Below are 25,553 nucleotides of genomic sequence, written 5' to 3' on the forward strand. Positions count from 1 at the left end.
TCAGCTTGGATAGCTCGCTATTAATTTTCGATTGAAGCCTCCCGTTAGCCTTGGCAAATGATCTCCAAAACTTTTAGCTAGCAAACGTTAGCTAACGATGAGGTAGCATAGCTAAATTATACTATCGATCGCTAGTAAACTCATTGCAGAATGGACCAGGCCACACATGACATTAATCAAGAAAAAATAAATTAATATGTGATTGATTTACATATCCTTGTCTATTTGGGGAATTTGTATTATCATAGGCACCACTTTCAACTGTCAAAACTATCCGTCTAGATAAATCTGTTGGTTATCAGATTTCACAGCAATTCATATGGAGGATATGTGGTTAATTTAACTATGGCCAGGTAGGCATACTATCTAGTTGTATTGTGCTATCACATCATTTGAACCTAAAACTCTAGACGTGATATTCTCTTATATTTTAATGATAATACTTTTAATTAAGTATTGCCTTAAAATGCTTATTTACATTGAATTAATTGGAATTCAGCTGTAGGCATATCTGTATCTTGGGGACTATCCACAATTTAAGTACGGCAAGCTTGACTATTTTGCAGTTGTAGACACAACACAGGTGGTCCCTGGGCCTGAGAAGGGAAGGTAAGGAGTTTAATGTGGCTATAAGATGGACTTTTAAATGCGACTAAAACTAGACTAAAATGTAATGAGTTTTCGTCGACTAAAACTAGACTAAAATGTTCTCTCTCATACTGGTACGTGATGAATAGTAAAATACAGACAGTGTTAATACTACTATGATAAGTAACAGAATAGCCTATTTGAGTTGACTGGTTGGTTAATACCTTTTGTATTTCTCTTTCTGATAATATTACAGCCTATATATTTTTGGTAAGGACATACACTTTAACGTAAAACTCAAACAATGCAGGTGTTAATTGGGGGAAATATTTCTTATAGTTTTTTTTCTGCTTTTTAAAATAATTATTTTAAGAAGACTAATCACATGCATTGTAAAAAATAGAATTGAAGTTTATTTGTACTTATTTGTAATCCTTATTTGTTCCGACTTGTTGTGTTGAGTTGTTGTTGTGTTGTGTTGAGATGTTGTGTCTGAATATATGTGCTATTCATATTTCTTTATGATTCTTTGCTTTCCTTTTCTAGCATGCAGGTTTTCAAGGTTTTCTCAGTTGTGTCAGGTTGTTTGTTAGTTTATCTTGAGAACATTCTGTATGCGTCCTTACTCCTTTCAGAGCCCTTCTTGTCTAGACACTGACCTCTGATTTCCTTGTGGTGAGATAGTATTAGATTAGGAATGAGTATCATAGTTTTCTCAAGCAGATATGGCCAGTACAGACCATTATTTTACCACAACAGCATTTACAGGCTATGCATCTTCCTTGACTAGATTTAAGTACAGAGCAATCGAAGTGCCTTTAAGGACATCCCAGGAGCAAGAGATGTAAAGGCAGAAAACAGAATGAATATGTCTGCTTTCAAAATGAAAGTGTAGTGAGCTAATCACAGATGCTGTCCATAAATTGAAATATTGAAGTAGTATCAACGTCTTTGAGGCCCCATAGACATAGTAGATGTTTTACAACCAGTGTACTCAGATGCCAGCAAGTCGGGTTAGGGCGTAAGACCTTTAAGGACCTGACTGGTGCATTCTATCGGCGTATAGGGAGTGAGGGTCGGGAAGCTCCAGGCAAAGACATGCAGCGAAGGGTTTTGATGCTGGTTTGGCTGAGTGGAGGGAAATGTGTGTAGGCCTAAGAGCAACACAATGAGACTAATACTTTATCAAGGTTATTGGCTCACAAACTTAAACTCTTTGTAGTCGGCTCTTAGACAGGAGATCCGCTTCCCATGTCCATAGAGCTAGCCCTGACTTCTAGTGGTGTGGAGCAAGAAATCAAACCATCCCTTTAAAGGTGCAGTATGGAGTTTTTCTTGCCATCAAGATGCACAATTCTGAAGGAACAGAATTTCCCAGTGTTCCTGTGCACTCTCTGAATCTTTATTTTTACATAACTTGTGTAATGAAACATTCTCCAACAGTGTCCTCTAGTGTTGAGTAGCCTAACTCGAGATGCGATATGGACGACACTGAAAAACTGGACGTCAGTATTAATCAAACAAACCCTAAATCGCCTTTCTAGAAATGTGAGATGCCCTATATAAATTATAGCAGTGGATTACATCTTTCTAGAGGAAAGTCTTTCAGACACAATGAAGGATGTCTTGGGTTACATCTGTGGTACTGTATACTCCAGAGATTATGGTGTGAACTGTTTGTATCTGGGTGAAATTGGAATCTGGGCACAAATTGTATATCATAATTTAGCAATCCTCAAGCATGTGAGCTCTGTATCAAAACACCAGAATACTGTACAATTCCCCATACTATTCCATGGCATGACGTTACCCGCGAGACCCTAGACTGATGTGAGACTTGTGGTGTCTCTCTATAATGTATTATTCTTATGGTCCCTGTGACGGGAGAACTAAGTAGACATGGCTGTTACCAGGATCAATACATTCCAAAAGATAGAGGAAACTCTTATCTTTGTTTGCTTTGACATCACACTCTAACACAGGAGTCAACAGAGCACAAGTCTGTTTGTTCTCTTTCTACTTTCCCTCTCAGTTGTAATTATATATATAGGTGTGTGTGTGTGTATTTGAGGCAGATCAAAGGTTGATCACATGGTTTTAGAGTCATAACTGTGCTGTGAAAAGGGGAGAGGAAGTGAGTAGACGCAAGTGTGTTAGGGCCAGACCAAATGAGTATGTGTAAGAGATGAGGTGTATGTGAGTGCACTGGAGATCCCATTTATCCACTTCCTACTCACCTGCTGTCCAACCTCTCTGTCTATTTCAACAAGACAGAGAGAATGTAAGTATAGGGTGCTAAATGTTCAGATCCAAACACTGTCGACTGTTGTTTGCTGGGGATTGTGATTAATAATGAGTCATACGTAATATGAGGTGCTTAGAGCTTAAAGTACAGAGGTTGAACACTTTGGTCTGAGCTTGTACTGAAACTATATTCCTAACAGCTGAATTGATACTATTCATTAATCATTAAAATAATACTTAAACATTGATTTAATTATCTCAATTTAACTTTACATTTCTGTGAACATATGCTAATTCATGCTTTTCGGTGATGCCAAAACAAGAGATTATTTTGAGATATTTGGATGTGAACCATTGATTGGAACATCATAAGTATTTCGCCAGCCATCATGTAACTAGCACCTGGCACGGAACTGTTCAGTATTTTCTGTATGTGTGTATGTTTATGTTTTATTATGTTAAAGCAAGAAATTGTGAATTACCTTAATTCTAATGCAGTGCTGTCTGTTGGACAGGAACCATACTTGTGAGAATGGGATTTCTTTTGACCTGTTTCTGCACTGTTCCCTGGTCCCTTCAGTAAGTATCCATTTCACTACGAAAGCAACAGGAGTAAACTTTAAAGGACTGATATAAAGTGCAACTTCAAACAAAACACCATCATCACCATACCTGACAGCCTTAGTATTTTTAAGAAGTGGTTAAAGACCACCAACAATCTTGTTATATTTATATTTATTGTTTATTATTAGTATTGTTAGAATTGTGATCTTCTATTATAATCTGCTATTATTAATGTTGTACATGTCATGCTATCATTTGTTATTGTTATTGTTCTAAACATTTAAAAAATATGTTTTGTTAGTCACTTTGGATAAAAGTGTCTGCCAAATACCTTAACCATGACCACAACCATCATATAATTTGTCATCCACCAGGTTCTGGTAACTAACCACTTTTTCTGCCCCCTTTCAGTGTTTCATTGTGGCCATTCTCTCCTTCATTCAGAGGAGGGAAAAACAGCGGATGTTGGATGAGCGATTCCCTGTACTTAAAGGTCACTTTGGCATTGTTGTGTGAGTCGAACTCTGAACCATGACCTCTGTATCACAGCTTCTCCAGACTAACTCTTTCCGCTGATGTGATACTAATCCCCGTTTCTAACAGCTATAAGTCCAATTCTCAGGTGTCTCAGGTCTCATAACAGTAAAAAGGATTAAGAAAAGAAATCTTAAGATGTCTATGTCAAGAATGTATATGTCTAGGATGTATCTCTGAATGGAACAAGTAATGAATCTCAGCCTGTGTCTGTGTGTGTATACCTGTGTGTCTGTCATGTCAGCCCCCTAGACTTCATAGGCAGCCTCAGTAACCGCTGGTCATATGGATTTGCATTTGGTGCTGTGTCGTCCAGTGTGCTAGTGCTGTTTTCTGAGGGATATCTTCCCTTTAATGTACCACCCTGGGCTCGAGGTAGGTTTTCGTCTTCTTTGAGCTCTCTAGCTAGAATAATCCAATATCAACCTTCGATCACCCCTAAAAAGTCAAGTTACCTGAATGTGAGTTATTATGTCTCTTAGCAATAGTGTATCTAGTGGGCGCTCTGGAAGTGGGTGTGGCCTATTACCCATTCTTCGCCTGTCTGTCCACCCCTCACAGGATGTATGGAGGGGTTCTGGGCCTCCTCTACACGCTCACATGGTCAGTGTCTCCACACCCTGCCTTCTGTGCAGCCTCTCCCCAAAGGGAGCCAAACATCTGTAATTAGACAGTTGTGTTGCGTAAACAAGCGGTGCTGCATTGATTAACATAACTTGCCATGTTTTGTTGGCCTGAAACTACAGCTATCATACTTTGCACCAGTTCAGGGAAGTGGTCATCTATTTCTTAGTTGCTTAAAATGTATCGTAAAGAGGAAGATGTGTAAACAGATTTTGGTTCTACTTCTGTTGATTCTCTTTTGCCCCCCCCCCCACGACTTTGGTTTCTCAGGGTGATTGTAACAGTGTTGGACATCGCCACTTGTCCTGGTGGAGAGGTACTGTGCATAATGAATAGAGATTGCACAATTTTCATGCCATGCACTTGTCGAGCGGCAGACCTTAAACATCTGTGATCATGGCTGGTATTGTGCTTCCCGCTCAGGTGCTCGGGCCCTGGCAGAAGCTGATCTTCCAGTGGCCATCTTTGCTGTGCCTGCTGTTCCTGCTGGGGCGTTATGTGTATATGATAGTGAAGTCTGTTCGCATCCATCTGAAACTACTGGCTGAGGAGGTTAGGGACAAATAGTGTGTGTAGGTGTGTGTGTGTGTGTGTGTGTGTGTGTGTGTGTGTGTGTGTGTGTATATGTGTGTATATGTGTGTGTGTGTGTGTGTGTGTGTGTGTGTGTGTGTGTGTGTGTGTGTGTGTGTGTGTGTGTGTGTGTGTGTGTGTAGATGTGTGTGTGTGTGTGTGTGTGTGTAGATGTGTGTGTGTGTGTGTGTGTGTGTGTGTAGATGTGTGTGTGTGTGTGGGGGTGTGTAGGGGTGGGTGTGTGGGTGTTTTTGTACTCACTTCCTATTTTAATCTCTGCAGGAAGAGCAACAGCTGATGCAGAGTCACCAGGCCAGATATGTGCAAAGTTTACTCAAGAGACCCTCTGAACGGTAAAGTCAAATAGGCCTATGATGTACTGTACAGAGATTTGTCTAAAACTAGAGGGAACAACTACATTACAGCCGACAAACTTGCCTTGGAAACACTAACAGCAAAAAAGCTGGAACTGATAAAGGCGAGATAGCTTGCTAACTGATGTATTTTGGCATCTGGTGTAATCATGCTGTGAAAGCTTCTCACATTTTGGCAACCCACTAAAACTACTTACTGAATAGCTTGGCTGGCTAGTGAGAAAGGCAGGTGTGTTTATCTCTCTTTCATATGACTGTGTACCTTAAAATGAATTTATGGGTGTTAAAACAATAGTTACCTAAAAAATCATACCTTATAAATGGTAAAAACCTGCAAACTGTTGTTTTAAAGTACAAATACAGAAATGTTAATAGATTGAAAAAAATAATTTAACTTGCAACATGAGTTTTGAGGACCTATTTAGTAAATTTCAGCTCAAAAGGGCAATAAAATGATATCCTGTTAAAGGATACTTAGACGCGGAGCTAGACTTCAACCAGGAACCCTCTAGTCACTGGTTGGCCAGTCAATATATGTCTTTTGCAGTGTTACGCCATGTCACATCAGAGTAGAGGTGCATCAATGGGACACTGTGGCTCAGTGTCTTATTTTGAGTGTAACAGTGACCCTTTCAGCATTGACTGTATATAGACTATACAGTCATTGGTCTTAAAAGGAATAGTGTCAGATAACCTTTCAGGAGCAAATATCAGTTTCAAGCTAAACCATAAAGAACCAGAGTCTTTTATGCATTTGAGGTATGTTCTGGTCAGTTGGGTAATGAAGGCCTAACAGCAGTTTGTGGTGGAGATGAATGAATTCATGAATTCATCAATGAATGTCATTGCTCATAATTATTTATCGTTTCTAAATCCCCTGTATGGGCTGTTTACAGATTATCAGAGAAAAGCTGGTTCCAGAGGAAAATCTATGACTGGGACCCTAATTTCAAGTTTCCCAACCGAATGATTGGAACCTCTGTCATATGTCTCATTGGATTGTATGCAGTGAGTATCCACCACCCTAAATTAAATCACTCACTGATTTATGCTGGTTTTTGTAGCTTGTGAATTTATTTATTTTAAATCAGTCACATTTTCAAAACAATATTGTGAAAGGCAGAAAACACACAGAACTAAAAGTGGCCAATATAACTGGTCCACAGCTATCACAAAGCTAGAGTCTGTGTCACCGCATACTCTCCAACTCTTCTCTTTTAGGTCACTCTGACTGATTACAGTCTCAGTGATTACGCCTTTGACAAACTTGATGCACTGAAAGACTCAATGGCAGAACTGGCAGCATCTTGCAATCACACAAACAATTTGTTCATTGCCTTAGTGCCACAAATTGAGAAGTTCAGCGATGTAGCTCGAAGTAAGAATTCTACTCCTTCTTAAACGTATGGTGTAAGAGGCATGCAAAGACCTTGCAAACACCAACAACAGCACAATTGACATTGATGAAAGCTTACTACCATGCTAACTGATGTCTTTTGGCGATACTGTTGGCATTGTCATGTTGTGAAAGCTTTTCGTGTTGTGATCCCAATAGCCTGGAGCAAGTGGGAAAGATAGGCTCTTCAACAGCATATATATATATTGTGCTAGCTCAAGGAATGTAATGATTGAAAAATAATAAGATGAAAAATAATAACATCTCTCCTTTTAAGGCTGGGTATAATTACACAGTGTTAATGCATTATTATAATTTTAATTTTTTCTTCCTTGCCTGTTGCAGAATCTTGGCTTGCCACAACCATCTTTGCCAGTTTGACCTCTGTGTCCTACACTTTTCACGTATTAGCATGTTACAGGTGCACTGTACTTTTGATGACCTTACGATTAAACTTTTAACTTGAGATGATACTTTGAAGCAATGTATTCTAATATACATACACATACAGCCTGTAATTCAACTTCATGTACTTCAATGAAGTGAAAAAACCCCACCAAATGCTGTAAATGCTGATCATTTAAGCTTAACCAAATGTGTACTATTAGATGCAAATGATGTGAATGCTGATCAGTCAAGCTTAACCAAGCGTTATATTACAGGAAACACCTGCGAAGGCTTTGGGCTGGTCAGAGAGGGTTTCTGCCTGAGAAGTTTCACAACCCGAGTTCTGCAGTGAGTGTGGTGAGTGATGCTGCCCCCTTCAGGTTACACTGAGACTGTTCAACTCGAACTACAGGGGTTTGGCCATGTTTGAGTTTAAAAACAAGGGATTTCATTTGATATATTCTAACACTTTCTGTCCTGTAATGTGTTAAGACAAACATTCAGCACAAAACTTTGTATCTTTTTAAGGCTGCCATTGCAAGATACTCAGGATGGCAAATAGCTTTCACCTTGTGGGGTAAGAAAGCAATCTTTACAACATCCAAGACAAAGTGAAAATTTCAATAACCAAGTACCAATTCCCTAAAGAAACGAATATGGTGGTCCTTGTCACTTTTTATATAGACTACAGCATCCTAAGCTTTATAGGGCCCTCTCTGCCAAAGTATATCTCAAACAACTTGACCGCGAGCAGTTTTGTGAGCAAAAACTTTTACTGTAGCACACATGCCGAAAACATCCCCTTGTGCGGTCAAATCCCTATAAAACATGGAATATGTTACAATATATGGTGGAACACTACTGACTGAATTACCTCTGACATGTTTCTGTGTTATCAATGCAGGGTATTTTATTTTGCATTTTGTGCAGTTCCTCTTTGCCGTGCTGTTTGTTTATGGAGTGGTTATACCACTTCAGGAAGGACGATTTGTGGAATGGCTGACTAATTTTGGATTTGTCCTGTGAGTATAAATCAGAGTTTGCCCTAGTATACCACCTTGAACTGAATAATAACCTCGGTCTACCTATGCAAGTACTTCCTTGGCAACTACATTTTGCTTTATCAGTTTCATGCCACATTCTGAAATTTACATATGAAATCTTTTCTCTTTCTCCTTTACCTTTCAGCTTGACCATCGGCATTGTAATCGCTCTGGTTATATTACAGATTGTTATGGTGCAGATATTCTTCCTTCAGGACAAATTAGACCCACAGGACAAAGAGAAGCCTTTAGCACTTAATAATAGGTAAAGTCATGAATTCATTAAATCAGTGTGTTGGTGTATTTTAGAAATATTATACTGTATGAATTCTGTAAGACTAACATTCACAAACACACACACACTGAAATGATGACTCTCTGTCTTATTGCAGAAAGGCTTTCCATAACTTCAACTACTTCTTCTTTTTCTACAACGTCATCATGGGTCTGAGTAACTGTATCCTGCGACTACTAATGAGCTGTATCGTGGGAACATGGCTTGTGTCACGCATTGACCGTACCATCATGCAACGGGGCTACGAGTCAATGGATCCAGGTGTTCTGCATTGCAACTATCTCTATTTCATTGTCACATATTTAAACATTACATATCATGATCTAATATGTGTCGATCTGTGACTATGGTTCTTTTTCAGGGTACAGTACATGGATTGGTATGCTTTTTGCAGACCATTACCAGGATAATCCTGTAATGGTCTGCTTTTGCCATCTATTGCTTAACAGAACACTGGAAAAACAGAGACAAAGAAGGACGTCCACGTACTCCCAGTTCCATAACACAACACCTGGTAGGCTACAGTGTCAACAAAATTCAGTATCTCATACAGTCCTCATTGTGGTAGCCTACCATCCATCATGTCCTTAACAGTGTATATGAGCACAATGTTGAAGTGTCAACTATTCAACAATTCATTTTGGTATCTCTCATTGTCTTGGCTGTCCCACAGAGTCAGACACAGAAGGCAGGGTGAAAGGTCGTTGGCTACTCCTCTACACCCTTCAGAGGAATCCACAACTAATTTTGCTGCGGAAGAATAGGTCTGTGTCTCTCCAAGAAAACTACAACGCCATCACTGCTGCCCGGGTGATGGAGTCACAGGCTAAACAATCACCAGATCCAGTAACACAACCTACTCCGCGACCTGATCAGACCACTTGATTGGGAATAACCAATTTCAGCCTTATTGCAGATTTATGGTAGATTCATTGACTTGGCATTACAGTCCACTACATAGACTACTAAACATAGTCCTCTTTGATCAAATGTGCTGTGGGAAATGTACACATTCTGAGATAACAGCGTATCTAAAGCTACCACTATTTTAAAGCTTAAGCGCTTGTATATTTTATATCAATAACCAAATAAAAACATTTTACAGATTTCCTGGATGATCTGTTTATTTTTCTTTACTTGCCTATGCCTAAGTCTTGTATAAAATGTGCACATATTAGCAAAGTTAGGCAGATATCTGATAAATGTTTGTGTAAACTCTTTAGGCCTATGTAGTGCCTGCTGGCTAAATTGTTTAGCTCCTATTAGCCAGTGCTCTGTTTCTCGATGCCTCGTGAAATGTTTTCAGCGACTTGAACTGCCTCCTGCTGAATACCAGACACCGCGTGTGCTTTAATGACCAACCATACAAGAGTCAGTGTGACAAATCTGCTGTAAACATGGTCGGAGCCTGAGGGCGTGTTAGGGACCGTTCCTATCAGGCAACATCGAACTGATGAGACAGCACGCAGGTAAGAATAGTGGAATCGACGTCTTGAGACATTTGTACATATAAATAGTTAAATAATAGTTATATTTGGATATTATTTTCGGTTTCTCATGTAAATTCAACATCTATCAGCCTCCATCCTATCATAGGACTCGGACTGCCGTCTCTGTCTGTCTGTTTAGCAACAGGTTAAGCTGGTCCCTGTATGTAGGTGGTAGCCTAGTCATTTTTTGGAGTTATTCTGCATAAACTACTAGGTTGACAATCATGTAGGCTAAATATAGGCAACGTCAATTAAGATAATGTTCCAATCATCATAGTAGTTTTTCCTAAATAAAGTTAAATGATAAAAGTAGCCTATAAATAAATATAACACAAAAATCAAATGTTACATTAAAAAAAAAACGTTTGCAATTGTGTATTAACATAGGGAGAAAAAAAAAATCCCATCACCACCAGGTTTTCTCTCCCAAGACATTACATTTGAACTTGGCGCTAATGAGTAATGACACAGCATAGTAACACATGGAATTTGGCAGCAGATTTGCAGACGTTGATGATCTAGTCCTTATCCTTTAAGCAGGTAGCTAACACAATTTTACGTTTTTTTTGTGTCTACTGTGTACTATTTATTATTAACTGCGTTACCATTTCCAAAACTACAACCAGTAATTAATCAGAAATACACACAGGAGAATTAAACCGCTTTGAAATTGAAGGGCTAATTTACCAGTAGATGGCTAGCTAGCTATCGAACGCACCCTATTTAGCTAAGTTAGTTAGCAAAAGGTTGCTAGCGATTGCTTGTTCAATAGAGACGTTTAGTGTGCCTCAAAGGAAATGATTAATCACTTGTTAAATAATTTCCTTTCAGGGGGAGTTATTTTTTTTAGCGTACCCCATTCAAGACAACCAAGTGAACTGTGACACCACCACCAATGCGAACTACTTCAGGTAAGGTTAGCCGGCTAACAACGTGAAATATCGATCAGTCCAAGGCCATCAGCCTTGTGCAAAGTTACCATAAAGTTTTACTAACATGGGCGTTCAGATTTTACATGTTAACGTTTTATTCTGAAACCTAAATATTATCATGGAAGACCCGCCTAACGTTTGTTACTCTGGGCATACATTTGTTTTGAAAAGTCCATTCATTTAAATTGTATTCCAAAAGTGAAAGGCTCGGTTTATTATTTTGGCACACTTAAGCCTAATTTATGTTCAGTGTTACTTCAAGAGGCCTACTATACACTAGCTGTGATCGTTTACTCCCTGGGTAACAGTTACATCTACATTGCACCTCCAAGCAAAATTATCATTATACTTTAACAGCAGAAATTTGCCAGCTAACATTTCATTCCTAAATGTAGGACATTTTATTGTCTTTCCTACCATGTAGCCTACATTGTGAATATATATATATGTCGAATATATTTAGCATCTTATGGCAGCTATGCTGTGAGGTGATGGGACAAATGGCAGTGTTGGAAAGTCATTTTAACACCAATTATTTATTTTTAGGATGACTGACATAGAGTTGGTAAAAAAGATGCTCCGGGCTGTTCTACAGTCCAATAAAAATGGAGTGTCCGTGACGAGACTGCAGTCCGACTACAGGGCTCTTACCGGGGAGTTTATTCAGCATAGGCAGATGGGCTACCCCGCCTTAGAGGGATTCCTCAGGAGTGTTCCCTCTGTGGTACGCATGGAACAGAATCACTTTGGAGAGGTGAGGACCAGATGGTGGAAGGTAGAACAGATTAAAGGTCAGGCCCATGAGGGGTAAAGTAGCCATTGGTTTAGAGCCCCATCAGAGATTACTCAACAATAACATGAATAGTGGACTACTTTTAACTGCATTAAAATGGCCTGTACTTTGAACAAGACCTAGTATGTAGTTTGGGAGAAGATTAAGATTGCACTTTGCAGAACCTTTAAAGAGGAATTGTGTCAGATCATCCTCTAAAGTCCAATGGGCAGCACATGTAGAGTTTCAGCCTGGTTTGCTGACCTTAAACCTGTCTTGCAGGGGATGTGCTTTGCTGCTGTGTGTCAGGAGACGGCACACATGGCCCAGTTGATTGCCCGTCAGCGTGCCCCTAAAAAAACTGGCCGTGCCAAGATGGTGAACTGCCATATGAGAGTGAAGTCTGCAACCCCATTTATGCTCCATGGTAAGAACTGTTATTTCGCTATAGTACCTACTAATGAAAAGCCTAAGGTGGGGAAAGGGGGGGGGGGGGATCATGATTTTGCATGATCATGGTATTTATAACATCTGACTTTCCATTTCCATGTTTTGCAACTGATTCCCAGGGGGTTGCCAGCTGTTCAAAAGCACCAAGCACATTCCGCTGCTTGTCCAGCAGGGGAGTCAGCTGCATTTAGGATGTTCCAGAACATTACATTATATTATGTTCTCTCAGTGCACAGTGACTCTCTTTCACCTCCGTTTGTTTGTGTAGTGTTGGGTATCTCATTAGATGGTGTTGAATCACCTGTGCTATCTATCACTAGAACAAAAGTTTGTTTGATCTTGAGCCCTGCCGCCTGTGTAGTGTGGCTTTGTATCAAGGAGACTAAAAGTAAACGAAACCTGCAGCGTCTTTCTCCTTGAGAGGTCTGGTGAAGTTTATTTGTAAGGAATCTGAGCTACGCTCATTTAATTTGCTGGTGAATGAAGCCTCTCTCTGATGACGTGTGTGTGCTGCTGGCCCTCTAAGCCTGGGCAGTGTCCTAGTAACCCACTTTGTTCTGTGCAATCTTATGCACATAAAACCTAAGTTCTATGTTCAGGTCGAAACAAAGTGAAGGTCTTGTAATAAGTAGAGTTATACTCTGTTAAACCCGTTTCACAAACCATTGTGTGAATGTGGCCCAGGACTGCCTTTCTATGGGAGGACTAGTTGACAGAGAGGAAGAAGGACGAACCACAGACTACCAGCTGTTTTCTGATTTACACTTTTATAATATCACTGGTTAAGCCTTAGTGTACTGTACTGATAGCTGTTGATGCATGACTTCCTAAATGCAAAAAAAAGCAAAGGTGTGTTTCCTGGGACATCAATAAAACCCTGTTCATGAGTAGTTTAATGTGACTGCTCACTGAGAAGCTAGTTGATAATTCAGTAAATAGGATGAGGATCTACAATTGGTGTTCCTCTCTACAGCAAAGCCCAGAACCTCCCTAAGGCAACCCGAGTACATGAGTCGGACCGGCCGTGGTGGCATGTCAAATCCAGGGAACTACGGCCGTGGTGGCATGGCAAATCCAGGGAACTACGGCCGTGGTGGCATGGCAAATCCAGGAAACTACGGCATCCAGAGGCAGTTCTTCACCAACAACCAGCCAAGTGTGACCTCTTTCAGACCCAACTCACAGACTGAACGGTACAGTCAGTGCGCACTAATGAACTAAGCTAACACTAGCTAGGTGGTAGAAGTATGAGCATGGCTCAGCAGCATGTGTGTGCACAGTCTGGGAGGTATATAAGGAGTGATGCTCCAAGTTTAGCCTGTAGACACGTTCAATTGTTGTCTCCCAAATGGTCATGTGACTGGACTCTTCTGTTATTTTGAATGTATGCAACTGTGTTTTGCTGCTGTTGTTCAGATGCATATACCAGCCTCACTAGCTTTGTGTCTCACTCTAGACCCCGACTTGCACTATCTTCACGGTTCCAGAGAGAAGTGTGTGTGACCAAGAACACACATCAAAGCAGTGGTAAGTAGGGTTAAAAACACCCTTTTGTGGACTGGGATTAATTCAGTTTCATGCATATTGCTATATCCAATTGCCGTATCTAAAACATGAAATGATATTCCCATTTTATATTGAATCAAAAGGCACATAAATGGCTATACCGTAGGACCTGATTTTCTTTTCAGTGTCTGCCTTAGATAGGTTTTAGTATAATTCTTTTTTGCTACTTTCTTTCTTAACTTTTCTAGTGTTGCAGTCATGTTGTTGTCTAGTAACGGGGATGCTGAACGGGGATTCCATCTAGGTTATTTTATTTTGTAATTTAAAAATGAATCAGATTTTATTTACATAAATGTCATTCCTACCAACTTCTGGCAGCCTCTGCTGTTGCGGCGCTCCTTTCTTCTTGAGCCAGTCTGTTTGCTTCTCCTCATTAGCGCCGCTGCAGAGAAGCTAGCCATGACTCGCCCTCCTACAGATTGGCTCTGGTCAATAGTCTAGCACCTGCGGTGTCATGTGACTTCATTAGGCAAATTTTGCAGTCTTTTTTATTATTATTATAGCCCTATTATTATTTATTAATTTTAAAAGACTTTTATTACTATTTGTTGTGTATGTGAAACGACCTTGGGTGTAACGAAAGGCACTTTTAAATCAAATGTTTTTATTATTATTATTATTATTATTATTATGTTTTTTTTTTTCTCTGTCCAGTGCTCCAGTCACAGAGGTTTTGCAGTCTTTGCCTCTCTTACTACCTGTGGGTTGTGTGTAGTGTGCAATTGTGCTCCTTTGCATGGAAATTTGTTTTGAATCATGTTAAGTCCATTTTAATATTTGTACACGGGACGATGCTCCACCCATTAGTGAGGCCCTCCAAACTTAATCTAAGCGTTCCCTGGGTCAATTTCACCAATGCAACAATCTCCACCTCTTCACGTCAGAGTGCTTGTGTGGTCAAGGTCAGCTTTGCATGCTAACTTCTGAATGTGAACAGTCTCCAATCAGTATAGGTAGTTGGTGGTATGCAAATCTTGACATTATTCATGAATCTGCGGTGAATTTCAATAGGTAATGTTTAAAAATATAAATATATACATGTTAATAAAATAAGACATTGTATGTTTGAGACTTCTATGTGAGGACTTCTAAAGAGCAGCTCCCTCTCTGCTCCAGGTGGACAGGCTGCGGTGGTCAAGGAGCTGACCGCTGCCCAGGTCCCACACATCCAAGGGCTACTCAAGCAGCTTCTGTCAAAGTACAGCAGTGGGGTGTGGCTGTCGAAGATTCCTCAACTCTACCGAGACCTTTTCAAACTGGACCTCCATCCCTCTGCTCTGAAGGACATGGACAAATGGACCCATGTCTGCTCTGTAAGCATCCACACTTTTTGAACATGACCTGGACATTTCTCCACCCAGCTATATTTTATTTGTATTTTGAGTGTGTTCTGAAGAGCTCTGGATCTTGTATATATTTGGGTTTTACTAACTTGCGTAAGAAAATAGGCTGATTCAAGTGGTAATTGGATTTTGAGTTGGAATTACTTTTGTTTCATTTAATGTATTCAAAAGGTTGAGAAGCCTGGAAGCAACAACATAGTGGATCGCCTTGTGTATCCCGCCCTAAACATCCCCTCAAAGCCCACTCCAACGCCTCCTCCACCCCGAACCATATCCACCCCCACCAGCCCCAAGTTCTCGCTCCTGCCCACCCCCCCTCAGAGTCCGGTGTCTCTGTCCCCGACGTCGGTGTCCTCGCCCCCCTCTGGCCCGCTGGTGCTGAGTGATGATGTTCAGCACAAGCTGCAGGAGCTGCTGGGGAAGTACAGTAACGGCCTGTGGGCTCATGCAGTGCCAAAGCTCTTCCAGGTAGGCCAACATCCCACCCTGCCGGGAATTCTTCTCTGCTGCGCACATGCCATGCTGTTTAGTATTGTCTAAAACTAGCGATACAGCTAGCTGAAAGCCAACAAATATGCCTTGCAAACACCTAGCTAGCTTGTTAACATTGTGCTGTAAGAGGTGTTCCTCATTTTGAGGGGGGGGGGGCTTTTGCAGTAAGCAGTGAATCATGGTAAATATACCATGGCAAATCAAAATCTGTTAGACCGGGGAAAAAACTAATTTCCGAAATTTCCGAATTGATAATGTTTTGATGATCAACACTATTTGAACTCCCACTTCAGGAAGCCTTCAGGACCACCTTCCCAGCGCAGGCTTTGGAAGACCTGTCTGCACTGAGTGACTGCTGTGTGATCGAGTACCCCATGCCTGACAATAAGAAGAAGGCCATCCTTTACGCCCAGCCCACCATGGACGAGAGCAGGCCCCAGAGCCCTGTGCCCCTCCCTCAGCGGAAGCTCTTCCATGCCGTGGCCAACCCGCTGGTGCCCCCTCTGCTCCTGCCCAAAGAGGACTACCCATCAGTGCTGGTTGTGGAGGCCCTCTCTACCTGCAGCTTAGTCATCAGGTGGTCCCTGCTCTCCGTATTCAATAAGGCTGAGCCATTCTATTTCTACTCAACCAAAAGCTTCAGACTAATACGTGCTGGTTAATTGCCCAGGCTTTGCTTTGCAGTTTTTACCTTTGCCAAAAATACTGTACAGGATCTAGTCAGTCTGAAAGGTGAAGGGCACAATGCTGATTTATTGGGTTGTTCTTAGGGCTGAACGATTTGGGAAAATAATCTAATTGCGATTTTTTACCAAAATATTGCGATTGCGATTTAATACGCGATTTTTTTTTTTATCCTCTTTTTTTTCCCAACAAAACGTAATGAATGATTTAAATATGACCAACACAATATTAGATACATTTAGTGTAAAATATTCTTTCCCACATTTTACATTTTTATTTAACTGCTCATTACAGAAACAAGAACAACAAATCGGTGGCTTTGCCACTGTGCATTTAAGTAATTTAAAAAAAGTCATTTTAAGTATAAACACTAGGCATGCACTTTTTAAACACTGTGTGCAAAATGTACCATCTTAAAAAAAAAAAAAATTATTATTTTTTTTTTTTTTTTAGACCACGTTTTTTTTAATCGCGAACGTTGCGGTTAGAAAATCGCGTTCTATCATATCGCGATTAAATCGCAAATGCAATTAATCGTTCAGCCCTAGTTGTTCTGGTGGCAATAACAGTGACGGCATCATGCTAAATACATTAAATGCATAAAGTGTCATTGCCCCACCACTGTGTTGTCCTCTGCGTCTATCAGAGAGTAGAATGAAGTTTGAGTGACTTTGGTAGCTATCTAAAAATACGAAACATTTCAGGTTTGACAATAAATAGTTCTCGGCCACTTTAGACGTGCCATCTGAATATACTCTGTTGCTATAAACACGTTGTCACTCTGGTACTTTGCCGTGGCTTTGCATTACAAAATGAGACTCTAGTCAGTCTGAAAGCGAAAATGTACAATTCTAATTTATTGGGTAGTTCTGGTGGAAATCATTTTAGTGAGTTTCTTTAGCTGTAGAAGCATTGGGACTACTGACTGAATTGTGATGTAGTCCAGTGCATGAAAGAGGGGTGTCATCTGTGTTGTGTAGGGCCAATGATTTTCCGCGATAACGGAAAACGGACGGAATTCGCGGAATGAACACTTTCAAACGGAATTGCACCTTTAAAACGGAAACATCATTTTGTTCATACAAATCGCCCAAATTCCCCTGTATTTTGAGCTGCAATGCTATATTTCTTTCAAATAAACACAACAACGATTGCAACGATGAACTAATTAAAGAACAAAACCACTGAGAAAATGTCACGTCTGCGCTGAACTCTGCTCCGGCCACGCCCCCCTTTTCAACGGTTGACCCACAGATCTCCGCTAAAGCCACATTCAGTCACATTCACGCGCTCGTCTTCCCAATCGCATTTAAAACAAAAAATGTTTAGTCTTCTGTTCTGTTGATGGCTGGCAAACAACAATCTAAGAAGGGCACATATTATTCACTCATTTTAAGCCATCAATCTACCTCAGGGTGAACAAAATGAGCTGAAACGGAAAAAAAACGGAATTCACCAAATGTGAAACGGAAAATGCATTTTTTGGAAACGGAAAATCATTGGCCCTAGTTGTGATGTAGTCCAGTGCATGAAAGAGGGGTGTCATCTGTGTTGTGATGTAGTCCAGTGCACGAAAGAGGGGTGTCATCTGTGTTGTGATGTAGTCCAGTGCATGAAAGAGGGGTGTCATCTGTGTTGTGATGTAGTCCAGTGCATGAAAGAGGGGTGTCATCTGTGTTGTGATGTAGTCCAGTGCACGAAAGAGGGGTGTCATCTGTGTTGTGATGTAGTCCAGTGCATGAAAGAGGGGTGTCATCTGTGTTGTGATGTAGTCCAGTGCATGAAAGAGGGGTGTCATCTGTGTTGTGATGTAGTCCAGTGCATGAAAGAGGGGTGTCATCTGTGGTGTAGTCCAGTGCATGAAAGAGGGGTGTCATCTGTGTTGTGGTGTAGTCCAGTGCATGAAAGAGGGGTGTCATCTGTGTTGGGGGCTGCAGGTATATTGGACAGGAGTACTCGCAGGCCCAGGAGGCCATGGAGGACTCCATGCGGGAGTTCTACAGTGCGACGGAGAAGAACATGGCGCCCCCTGTGCTCCTGGCCAACCGCCTGTACACGGTGCGTGTGGAGGAGGAGGAGGTGCTGAGAGCCCAGGTGTGCGAGGTCATGGCTGAGAAGGTCAAGGTAAACCAATACAAGGCAGAGGAACTTCAACAGCAAATCCACATGGGACATTTAAGATTGTTCTTGATAAACAGCAGCTCTTAAATGTCAAATCTGGTGTTTTTAAATCTAAGAGTATTTCTGAACAACATGGGTCATGAATAATCCAAACATAGATTTTAGCTAATTTAAGTAATTTTAGTTTAGTTATGCATTTTCAGGGATGTCTGGTATCTTCTGGTATTTCCCCCCCATGCTCTAATATTAGGCCTACCGTAATTTCCGGACTATAAGCCGCTACTTTTTTCCGACGCTTTGAACCTCGCGGCTTAAACAATGACGCGGCTAATTTGTGGATTATGATACCTGTGACTGTATACGGTGGCTTTGTGTTTACGGTGGCTTTGTGGAGCTAGGATGCTAGCATGGATGCAGCCGCATGGATGCTTAGCTCCACGCGATTTCTCTGTATCTCTCAATAACTTAACTAATGTCAAAATAACCCCAGTCTACCGGCGTAGACAGCACAACTCAAAACACTTTAGAAAATAAAAAAAAAAGTTTACAACAATACAAATCCAGTCTTTTCAAGTTCTTTAGCTCACTGGTTTCAAACTAGCGTCTTTCTTCTATCTCGCTGTCTTCAATCTAACGCTCTTGCAACTGTGCTCTCTTAAAGCAACAGCGCACTTATCGTAACTGGCAAAACTAATAATATGCATCACTATTGTATTACTTTTGATATTCATTTTAGCCTGTGTAAAGTTAATTTGTTTCAATGTACTGGTAGGCACCTGCGGCTTATAGACATGTGCGGCTTATTTATGTTAAAAATTATAATTTTTTTTTAAATTCAGTGGGTGAGGCTTATATTCAGGTGCGCTCAATAGTCCGGAAATTACGGTACTCTGCTTCAGTTTTCATGCCTCAAATGTTCACCTACTGAAATGTGATTGAATGGAACATGGTCTCATGCTGCTGGTGGTTCCTTACAGGTGTACTATGTGGACCATGGCTTCAGTGAAGTGGTGGCCAGAGATAAGATTCTACGACTTGATGAAAAGTTCCTCAAGCTCCCCTTCCAGGCCTCCACCTGTAGCCTTGCAGGCAGGTTGCCCCAGCCCCCCCTCTGCACCCCAGTCTGATGCACCTAGCAGCTCTCTCTTACCTCCAGCCCCATGTCACCTATGAACTCAAAGATTTCCTGTCCATTGATGGCAAAATGCATCTCAATAGTTTTTTTGGACCCACACATTTAATGGCTACTTTTTGTTGTGAATATGGATGCCTCATATACATGTCCCAGTGTTTTTGATTTAGATATTAAAAGTCTTAAATGTAAACAGTGATTGCAGGCTGTTAGTGATGAGATTAGAACAAGCAGGATATTTTATTTGTATTCCATTGAAGGGGCACCTGTTTTGTTTTATCATCAGTTGATTGCAATTGACAAGTTGGTGATTTAATTATTTATAGACTTGGTTGAGCCAACGCATTGAAAGACTGCTGAATCTCCTATTTTAAAGACTGCTGAATATCCATGCCTGTGGGCCTTTTCAGTGAGTTTCACTGGAAATGAGCTGTGAGTAAATTCATGAACTGTGTTTGTGGTCTGCTCCAGGGCTGAAGGACTTTCATACAGAACCATCAGTCCTGAAGGTCCTTGAGTCTCAGGCCTGTGGCCGCATCCTCCTGGCTGAGGTGGTGGAGAGAGGAGAAGTTCCGTTGGTGGTACTGTACGACACGTCGCAGGAGGATGATGTCAACATCAACAACATCTGTCTGAAGACTCTCCAGGACGGCTCTATGAGCCACCCTCTTCAGGTGAAAATTTGATCTGAGATCTCACGTGACTCCAACCATCAATTTCTGTTGCCCATTTTGTGATTGAGCCATGGCCCGCTCTAACTGGTTTGTCTGTGTCTGTGATCGAGCCATGGCCCCCTCTAACTGGTTTGTCTGTGTCTGTGATCGAGCCATGGCCCTCTCTAACTGGTTTGTCTGTGTCTGTGATCGAGCCATGGCCCTCTCTAACTGGTATGTCTGTGTCTGTGATCGAGCCATGGCCCCCTCTAACTGGTTTGTCTGTTTGTACATTTGTAGGTTAACAGCACCTACCTGAATGTCTCCGTCACAAACGTGTGCTCAGATGGAACTATTTTCTGCCATGTCCCCTGCCGTGGTCTTGCCAAACTGAAAGCCCTGTTTGAGAGGATTGAGTCATTTTTGTCATCTCAGGTGAATGTGGGATTTGATGCAGCAGCTGATTTTTCATCATTTTGTACACCTAGTTTCCTTAATTTTGCCACCATTTGACAGTCCTGCTTTATTGCTGGTTTAGTTTTTGCTTTCTAATGACCCCAAAGGCATCATTTGAACATTTGTCAAAGAAACAAAAAATGGTATCATATGTTGTAATTGTAGTGTTTCCTCTACTTTGTCATGGCCTAGGCCTTCTCTCAGTCCCCATATGGGGGGCAGATAATGTTGTATGCTATACTGGTGTACTGGTCTATACTGAATGGCCTCTTCCATTAGTAGCCTCAGCCTTAAGTACGTTGTTATGCATGTCAATGGCATCAACTATGTTAGCATTTGGCACTATCAAGTGTGATTTTACCCATATTCCCTAGAACCAGGAATTTGCCAACCTAACTTTACCCATAACCCCTTACTCACCTCTACAATAAACTCAATAACCTCACAATAGACGTTGTGAAGTTACAGAAGACATTCACTCGGTGCTAATGTGCTTTATGAACACACATTATATTTTATGTTTTGATGTCAGAATAGCACGGCACAGAGTAGGTAGAGAGAGGTTTAGATACATATGACCAAATAGTGTTGTGTAGATGTTGATTTTAGCAGACACTTATTTTTTTTCTATTACACATTAATTAGGCATGGTCTCCAGAAGCTCGTTTTGAAACCACTGAAAGAAATATTCCTTTGAAACTGCACATGCGTTATCTGCAAATGTAAAAATACACTCCCAAAACACTTGTTATTACAATATTGTAGTTTTACAAATTTCTCAGGAGATTCAGGATTTTCTGTCACAAGTTCTTTTCATGTTTTGCAGTCTGTTCTGCTGCTTCCACAAGTCATATAATCACAAAGCAAATTAGGCCCGCCATCTGACGCTTGTTCTTCTCTGTTTGCAAACAAGGAGAGCTCAGAGCTGTTGGTGGCCAAGCCATTCTGTGGGAAGGTCTGCCTGGCGCGCCACCAAGGCAAATGGTCTCGGGTGGAGGTAGGAAGAAAAAGGCCCCACTCTCCAACTAATAGCCACAATATGCAGATGAGACATTGTTTTAACATGTGGCCAGTGTGTGTGCGGAAACCTTTGTAATCTTTGCAAAACCCTAGCATGTATATTTGTAGAGTACGTATCCGTCTCCTGGCAATCTGTCCATCAGTCTTAAACAATAATCTAAATTCTGTGTCTAGTTTGCAATTTTTAGTTTGTTTCTGTCTTACTGGGATGTTCCTCAGATTACTAATCTGCATGGCAGTCGTGTGCTGGACATCCTGTTTGTGGATACGGGGGTTCCTGCCTCGGTGGAGGTGATCGAGCTTCGAGACATCCCACTGCCTTTCTTACCTGAACTCATCACCATCCCATTCCAGGTCAGGCAGACGCATGTGGACTATAAACCACATAGATTCGCAACCTCCTCCTTGTGGCCTGCGCAGGAATTGCAGAGAGGGTGTATAGTGTCAGTCCCTCCAGGATCTTGGGAGGGTTTGTTGTGATTGTTGTGGCAAAAAGTAACTAGATTTGCTGCAGGAATTCTCAGAAAATGTGGTTAAATTTGCACTGAGTTTTAGTTTAGTACAACCAATCCCGAATAATGCAGAAATTCCATGATTTATGCCCAGAAATAAGAGGAAATTGCAATTGCAGTTCTGGGAAAACACAAGATCACAAAGTCATGGTGGGACTAGTTTGCTGCCATTCAGCCTTTCCTATCATATAGAATTGGATAGAATATTTACTCTGAAATGAGGTATGCGTTGACTGCAGCTGTGCTGTTCTTGCTTTTAGGCAAGTCTGTTATCTAGTTAGGCTGCTAGTTTTATGCAATGCTGCCCTTGCTGTGGTCCTCATTGTTTTGTCATGTCCCCTCTCTTTGAAGGCCTTCAAGTGCGGACTAGAAGAGTTGTCAGTGGGTGAGGGTGTATGGAGTCCAAACTCCATCATGTGGCTCAGAGATACTGTACTCAACATGACTGACTGCAGTATGAGGGTGAGGGCCTTGCACACACCATACAGACACATGGTTCATTGTCATTTGCTCATCAGTGGGTGAACTCCATGTTTACTTCCTATTACTGTTATGTCCTTTAGTTTATAAAAAAAATAGAATATGAAGATATTGTAGTCACCTGACTGCTGACATCACCCCTTCCTCAGTCCATATTCTAAGAAACGCAGCAGACTGATCTTGTTTGGAGGACACAACGAGTAGGCCTGCCTCTTCTGTCTGTTCTCCCCCTGCAGATAGCTCGGCTAGATGAGTCCAGGCTCGTGCACATCTACTTGTTCCCCTCCAACAGCTGCCAGAATGTGGGCAGCAGCGTTAACCACCAGCTGTTGACCTCTGACCTCTGGAGCCCCTCTGCCCCTGCTGCAGTGCCCCGTGTCAGCTCGCCTGTTACTGGCGACGCTGCCCCTCCTCCGAGCACAGATAACTCTGCCATGCCCCTGGCGCTGGACATGCCACAGGTGGGCCAGAACTTTGATGTGTTTGTGTCGGTGGCCTGCCACCCGGGCCACTTCGTGGTGCAGCCGTGGCAGGAGCTGTACAAGCTGATCGTGCTGATGGGGGAGATGATCCTCTACTACAACCGCGTGCAGGACGACAAGCCCCTGACTGTGGAGAAGAACCTCATATATGCCGCCAAAGTGGAGAACAAGTACGTTCAAACTGCTCCTAAGTGTACCTACACTGTGTATGTGGACAAGGCGTAAGATGACCCCTACACCACATTGATTTGGGTGTGATATAGGCCGTAATCATTAGTGATGCACCAATGTCATTATTAAGTGGATGGAGTATCAGTTAGATTTCATCGATCCACGTCCGATAGGGTTACTAAAATTGTAACTACGTGATTATGTAAATGTACCAACCTAAAAGAATGTTGATGTCTGACCGTCTCCACTAGGATGCATTTGCCTTTACTGCAGCCCATAGGCTATGAGGGAGTTTAGAGCTTTTCTGGTTCAGTCAGCATGTAAACTGGGAAATTGAGAAGATGAAAACGGTCTAAGACAATTGTCTATTCCATCAGCCCTAGATACCCATTGTGTTGGCTGCATGCTAGTTGCATCGTTTAGCTGGGTGCCACACATTGGCATTAGTTAAATTAATTCCACAGTAATGCAGGTGAAACACTAAAAGCAATGCTATGCAACAACCTGACACTTTGAGGTATGTTTTTATTAATTTACTACTTTTGGTATCATCTTCAAATTATTTTTTATGGAATATGGTCATGTGAAGGACCGATAACCACACCAGCTGGACCCACTAGCCATTCAGTCATGCATTATGTAGTTCTGTGGTTAGGGTCAGAACACCCAGCGGAAATGTAAGAAAATAATTCACAGCATGACATCATCAGCAAAAGATGCCTGTTCGCATCAGCTGTTGTCAGTGCCAATGGGCTGATGGTGGTGTTTGCAAGGTTTCACATGCTTTGTAGGTAGCTAGCTCGCTAGTTTTCGACCAAGACTAGGGTGCCTAGTAAAGGCTATGCAAAACCAACCTTTCATTCATTCAACTGATATATTGCTGTACTGCCCTTTTGAGCAGGCTTGCGTGTTTAACCCCCTGCCCTCTCAGGGTTGGCAGGTCATGGTGATGACCTGTTGCTGTTGTGTGTCTGCAGTTGGCACCGTGTGCTGGTCAAGGGCTTGCTGACCAATGGGCTGGTCTCTGTGTATGAGCTGGACTACGGCAAGCACGAGCTGGTGAGCAGCAGCCAGCTCCGACCGCTCATCAATGAGTTCAGACAGCTGCCTTTCCAGGCCATGACTGCTGAGTTGGCAGGTAGGAGCGGTACAGGTTTACCTCCGATGCTGTCAGAAAAAAGGATTTGGATGTTTTGTGGATTAATTAAGGCAGATACATGTTCAGTTTTATTATCTGATTATCTGAGTGCGAATTCCACACAACAGCAGCAAACTGTGATCTGTTTTCTATGTCCCTGGCATGTCAGTAAGTTTAGGAGAAGGCGTGACATGTTACTTTCAGTCTTTGCTGTTGCGCACTCATTTTGTATTTCCTGCCTACCTCTCCTGATCTCAGGTGTGAAGCAGAGCCCGTGGTCTGAAGAGGCAGCCTTGGTGTTCCGTAATCATGTGGAGAAGAAGCCGCTGGTAGCTCGGGTGGAGTCAGTGCAGGATGCTGCCCACCCCTGGGACAGGAAGATGACCGTCTACCTGGTGGACACGGCGCTGGACAATAGGGACATCTGGGTGCACAACCTCATGACTGAGTTTCTAGATGAGCTCAGCAAAGCTGCATGAGCCTCGGCACTTAAAGGCAGTGGCCAGGACCTCTGCAGACACGTGGCCAACATGCATATGCATACCATTACGTTCAGATAGTTTTGATGTTTGTTAGAATACTGTTGGTTTGTGATTCTCTGTTAACCTGGAAGTTTGGAACAGGTAATCATTTTGAGCCAAATTAACTTCAACTTTATTATTCTTTTTTTGTGTGTGTGTTTAGTGAGTGGAGGAACCTGCTTCCATTATATTTTATGTTGTGCTTTTGTATATATTTTTGTATCAAAACACCAGTTATTAAGGTGCTTAACATAATGTGTGTCCTTATTTTTAGTGCTTTGTTTGGTCTTCTTTTGTGTGTATTTCACTTTCAATGTTGAGTTAGTCGCGAGAGATGATTCCTGCTGACCAAATTAGTTTTTAGTAAAATACTCAGTATGTTGCCTCTATTTGGTATTGCCATAATATCCGTCTGCATTAAATGCCACAGCGACAAATTTCATTCTTGTGTCGTGTGTTGATCAAGGTTGTATTAAGATACACTATTTTAAAGTTGTCTTGCTTTCCAATTGTCTTTT

At 41.7% G+C, this 25,553-nt stretch overlaps 2 protein-coding genes across 4 annotated transcripts; both read left to right on the forward strand.

The window, feature by feature from the left end:
• The first annotated feature begins 2,453 nt into the window (after positions 1-2,453).
• On the forward strand, positions 2,454-9,727 carry stra6l (STRA6-like). Of its 2 annotated transcripts, none has more exons than XM_031560280.2 (18): positions 2,454-2,869; positions 3,348-3,411; positions 3,808-3,908; positions 4,175-4,305; positions 4,413-4,533; positions 4,825-4,870; positions 4,978-5,106; positions 5,408-5,478; positions 6,396-6,507; positions 6,721-6,877; positions 7,241-7,316; positions 7,558-7,639; positions 7,811-7,859; positions 8,187-8,304; positions 8,471-8,590; positions 8,718-8,881; positions 9,070-9,134; positions 9,294-9,461. In XM_031560280.2, coding segments are annotated over exons 1-18 (1,632 nt in total). In that variant the 5' UTR covers positions 2,454-2,867; the 3' UTR covers positions 9,318-9,461. The 2 variants fall into 2 exon arrangements, with proteins under 2 accessions (XP_031416140.1, XP_012686734.1); XM_012831280.3 differs by having other exon boundaries at positions 2,592-2,869; positions 8,982-9,134; positions 9,294-9,727.
• Positions 9,728-9,988: 261 nt separating this feature from the next.
• On the forward strand, positions 9,989-25,477 carry tdrd7a (tudor domain containing 7 a). Of its 2 annotated transcripts, none has more exons than XM_031559619.2 (19): positions 9,989-10,089; positions 10,942-11,021; positions 11,589-11,796; positions 12,097-12,241; positions 13,238-13,457; positions 13,721-13,791; positions 14,947-15,143; positions 15,345-15,641; positions 15,959-16,242; positions 18,287-18,473; positions 19,448-19,559; positions 20,074-20,276; positions 20,556-20,690; positions 21,625-21,708; positions 21,951-22,085; positions 22,595-22,705; positions 22,960-23,375; positions 24,354-24,514; positions 24,773-25,477. In XM_031559619.2, exons 3-19 carry the CDS (start codon positions 11,590-11,592, stop codon positions 24,991-24,993), a joined length of 3,186 nt encoding a protein of 1,061 aa, XP_031415479.1. In that variant the 5' UTR covers positions 9,989-10,089; positions 10,942-11,021; position 11,589; the 3' UTR covers positions 24,994-25,477. The 2 variants fall into 2 exon arrangements, with proteins under 2 accessions (XP_031415479.1, XP_031415478.1); XM_031559618.2 differs by lacking the exon at positions 9,989-10,089 and adding an exon at positions 10,545-10,650.
• The last annotated feature ends 76 nt before the right edge of the window (positions 25,478-25,553 follow it).

Source organism: Clupea harengus, chromosome 22, assembly GCF_900700415.2.
Source record: "Clupea harengus chromosome 22, Ch_v2.0.2, whole genome shotgun sequence".
Taxonomy (NCBI): domain Eukaryota; kingdom Metazoa; phylum Chordata; class Actinopteri; order Clupeiformes; family Clupeidae; genus Clupea; species Clupea harengus.

Coding starts and splice junctions, on each gene's coding strand:
- stra6l (XM_012831280.3), top strand. Junction 4,534..4,824: donor CTCCTCTACACGCTCACATG/GTCAGTGTCTCC, acceptor TTGGTTTCTCAG/GGTGATTGTAACAGTGTTGG. Junction 7,860..8,186: donor AATAGCTTTCACCTTGTGGG/GTAAGAAAGCAA, acceptor TTATCAATGCAG/GGTATTTTATTTTGCATTTT.
- tdrd7a (XM_031559619.2), top strand. CDS start 11,590: ATGACTGACATAGAGTTGGTAAAAAAGATGCTCCGGGCTGTTCTACAG. Junction 18,474..19,447: donor TCATGGCTGAGAAGGTCAAG/GTAAACCAATAC, acceptor GGTTCCTTACAG/GTGTACTATGTGGACCATGG. Junction 24,515..24,772: donor CATGACTGCTGAGTTGGCAG/GTAGGAGCGGTA, acceptor TCCTGATCTCAG/GTGTGAAGCAGAGCCCGTGG.